Genomic DNA, 3,359 nt, shown 5'->3' with positions numbered 1-3,359 from the left:
CTCTGAACTGTTGAGCCACATGTTCCTCACCGTTTCGACCTCCCAGGCTTTTCCTGATTTGGGGTGTCTTGGGTTTGCGAGCTTCTTGTAGCATGCAAGCGGAGTGCTGCAGTCGGCGCTGTTTGTGAACAGGCTTTTCCTTCTGGGCTAAACGTGAACGAGTGTGTTGACCCGGCGTGCCGTTTTCTGTATTTCTCTGTGCGTGGAGTGAACCTCAGTTGTTAGCCACTTCCCGTGTTGTGTCTTTCACTCTACGTTTTCCGTGCCGTTTTCCCAAAGTAATATCGCACCAGATATTCCAGCTTCAAACTATCGCGCGGTGTGCTTTTCCCTTCATGTGACAATGACAAGCCACCGAGACAACGGTTCTCCGTTTGTGCTGCTGGGCGGGCTTCTGCTGTTTTTTCTCCTTCGTAAGAGGAGACAACAAAATGCAAGGCGTACTCGACGGCCGAGAAGTGTGTGGATGCGCAGCATGTGCAGGCATCGCAACTTCGGCCATTCCGGGCTGCTCATCCCGTTGCTGCGTCAATCGGACCGGCAATATTTTTTCGAGTAAGTTAAGTTTCGGCGTTTGTAGTGAGTGAAGTAATATATGTTTAACTGTATTTCAGTTACATGAGGATGCTTCCGGGAACTTTCGAGAAAATTTTGGCATTGGTCAGACCCATAATCGAGCGGCAAGACACCAACTGGAGACAGGCAATATCTGCAAGAACCCGTTTGGAAATCACACTTCGGTATAGTTATCTTTCTTTGAAGTCGCGCTTTGTTCAGTTAACACTGCTGTGGCTACAGCGTGAGCGTGTTCTGCTTACATATTTTGTCTGTTTTGTAGATTTCTCGCCAGCGGTGACTGTCAGCGCAGCCTGTCATTTTCATACATGATGGGGAGGTCCACCGTCTGCACTGTAATATCAGAGACCTCGCAAGCAATCTGGGACGCACTAAAACACCAATATGTCAGGTGTCCCTCAACACCTGAAGAATGGCTCGATGTAGCTCGAGGGTTCTTGCAGCGGTGGAACGTTCCAAACTGCATTGGTAAGTCATATTTTAAAATATTGATCTTTGTACCGCGCACGCTCGCTTCAAGCTGTTCTAATCCATGAAGTATATGGTAGTGTTCATTTGTCATAACTTAAGAACTTGCTAGTTACAGATTCAAAACTGTTTAGTGAAATGCGCTTCTGCTATTATATATGTTGCAGTGCTATGGGAAAATGTCATGGGAAATTTCGGGGTGTTGGGGTGTGCATGTAAGCATGTGTATACCTAATAAGATGTGACAAATATAATGTGACGTGATCTCGGCTATACAGTTGTTTTCAAGCAACCGAGAAGAAAAGACTGCGTATTGGTTTTTAGATAAGGTGGGCAAAGAATAATTTATCTCCATTATTCTTTGCAGGTAGCATCGACGGGAAGCACGTTACCGTGGAGGCTCCTAGTAACTCCGGGTCAGAAAACTTCAATTACAAGGGGACGTTTAGTAAGATTCTTCTAGCAATGTGCGATTCTGCATATAGATTTTTGTATGTTGATGTTGGCCGGTGTGGAGGAGAGAGCGACGGTGGCGTATTTGGGAGGTCGCAGCTATCCCGAGCTCTTGAATCTGGGCTCTTGGGTGTTCCCGAGCCTGCCGTACTTCCAGGGGGTAATGTTACAGCGTACGTGATTCTTGGAGACGAGGCGTTCCCTTTGAAGCCGTATCTAATGCGGCCTTATCCAAAACGGTCTTTGAAAACAGACGCAGAAAGAGTTTTTAACTACCGGCTTTCACGAGGAAGACGCGTCATTGAAAATGCTTTCGGCATTCTGACAAGCCGATGGCGCATCTTGCGGAGGAGATTTAAAGCTAGCGATGAAAATGTTAACAGATATGTCCTTGCGAGCATTGCGTTGCATAATTTTCTCATCGGCCGCAATGAGGATCAGCAGTACTACTGCCCTTCCACTCTAGTGGACGCGGAAACTTGGAACGGGGACGTAGTTGAAGGAGACTGGCGCAATGAAGGTAGCGATGTGCCAGTGTTTGGTGAGGCCACAAATATGGGTTCCAACAGATCCGTCCACGAAGCTGAACGTATCCGCCAAACCTTCAAAACTTATTTTCTGGGAGCAGGGCGGGTAGACTGGCAACTAGACTATATACACAGAAATGCTCCAAAGTGAAACCGAAGTGAAACCGCTCTAGACATGAATAACCAGAAATATGGCTGTTTTGCATGATTTGCGTAACCGCCAGCTAATATCACATCACACAACTTTCTATAGGTTGATTGTGTCCTTTATCAAGGCATTAAAAATACGTCAGATAAGTTAATTCTGAATGGGGCTATCTGGAAAGTCATCGCCTGGTGTGACGCCTTGCGGATGCATGTCTGATAACTTCCAAAAGATAGTTGCCGTGAAAATATGTCGGAAGGAAATCCGCCTTATTATTGGTTTGAAAATGAGAATATTAGAGGTTTCAAACTACCGCCTTTGATTGAACCGAACACATTGATCATGCAAAAAGTGCATCAAAAATCTTCATTCCCCATGTTTGTCTTGCCTCGGTAGTCTGTCAGCAAACGGTGTCATCAAATGGGAGAAAATTAGTCATGATCTACATTCTGCGCTAGAATTGTAAAACGCGTTATTAGTTATTTTCACGTCGCGCTGTCTTCTGGTATCATACTGTTGTATTAAAGTGTTCCGTCCTGCTACAACCACTTCAATGGATGCTGGGGCCCCTCAGGTTGTCTTTAGAAGCTTTTTGTAATTACTCCTTGCAACCTACTGTAATCTTGTTTGTGGAAATAAAGAAAAGAGAATCACATCAAATCCATCCGTGACGTTATTTGCCATAGGTCTCATCGTTCGTTTGTTGCCCTGCATTGTTGATTTGAATCTTTTCTTGAACTTATTGTTTCTGACCTGATGCCGTGCATAATGTACTGAAAATTTTGCATGTGTCCTTGTTTGTTTGTTGTACTGCCTCTGCCGAGTCCGTTTTTGTGCAAGCTCCTTCCCTGTGCTTAGCCACATTCATATAGACGCAATGTCAGAGAGCAGCTGTAGTCTAAACGACTCACTAGTGTGACAAACGGTTAAGGCTCTCTTGGCACAAATAGACCTATCACATGAAACGTCGGCCAAACGTTGAAGGCCAGCTTTGGTTTATTGCCACATTAATGTTAAATAATGGTAGTACAGGCACTGAAGGATATTAGCGTATACACCCGTTATGAAAGATGAGACGGTGTCAGTATTTTCTATTTTATTCAGCCTTGCTGCAGTTCAATCAGAGCGTCGTGACATTTCTTCATAAAGATGTCTTGCTTATCGATAGGCATTGTTTTTGCCGTTTCCGA

At 44.9% G+C, this 3,359-nt stretch overlaps 1 protein-coding gene across 1 annotated transcript; it reads left to right on the top strand.

Annotated features, from left to right (window-relative positions):
• Nucleotides 1-343: 343 nt before the first annotated feature.
• LOC149356789 (uncharacterized) lies at nt 344-2,134 on the top strand. The gene is made up of 4 exons (XM_089575371.1): nt 344-555; nt 615-740; nt 839-1,044; nt 2,067-2,134. The coding sequence occupies exons 1-4, from the start codon at nt 344-346 to the stop codon at nt 2,132-2,134; spliced, it is 612 nt and encodes a 203-aa protein (XP_089431497.1).
• The last annotated feature ends 1,225 nt before the right edge of the window (nt 2,135-3,359 follow it).

Source organism: Amblyomma mixtum, chromosome 3, assembly GCF_055824585.1.
Source record: "Amblyomma mixtum isolate Tamu chromosome 3, ASM5582458v1, whole genome shotgun sequence".
Classification (NCBI taxonomy): domain Eukaryota; kingdom Metazoa; phylum Arthropoda; class Arachnida; order Ixodida; family Ixodidae; genus Amblyomma; species Amblyomma mixtum.
Note: the sequence above shows the minus strand (reverse complement) of the source record. Positions and strands in the feature narration are given on the sequence as shown.

Bases quoted from the DNA above. Each gene is read 5' to 3' on its own strand.
- LOC149356789 (XM_089575371.1), top strand. From the start codon at position 344: ATGACAAGCCACCGAGACAACGGTTCTCCGTTTGTGCTGCTGGGCGGG. The intron at 556-614 runs GTAAGTTAAGTT...ACTGTATTTCAG, and splicing joins GACCGGCAATATTTTTTCGA to TTACATGAGGATGCTTCCGG. The intron at 741-838 runs GTATAGTTATCT...TCTGTTTTGTAG, and splicing joins CGTTTGGAAATCACACTTCG to ATTTCTCGCCAGCGGTGACT.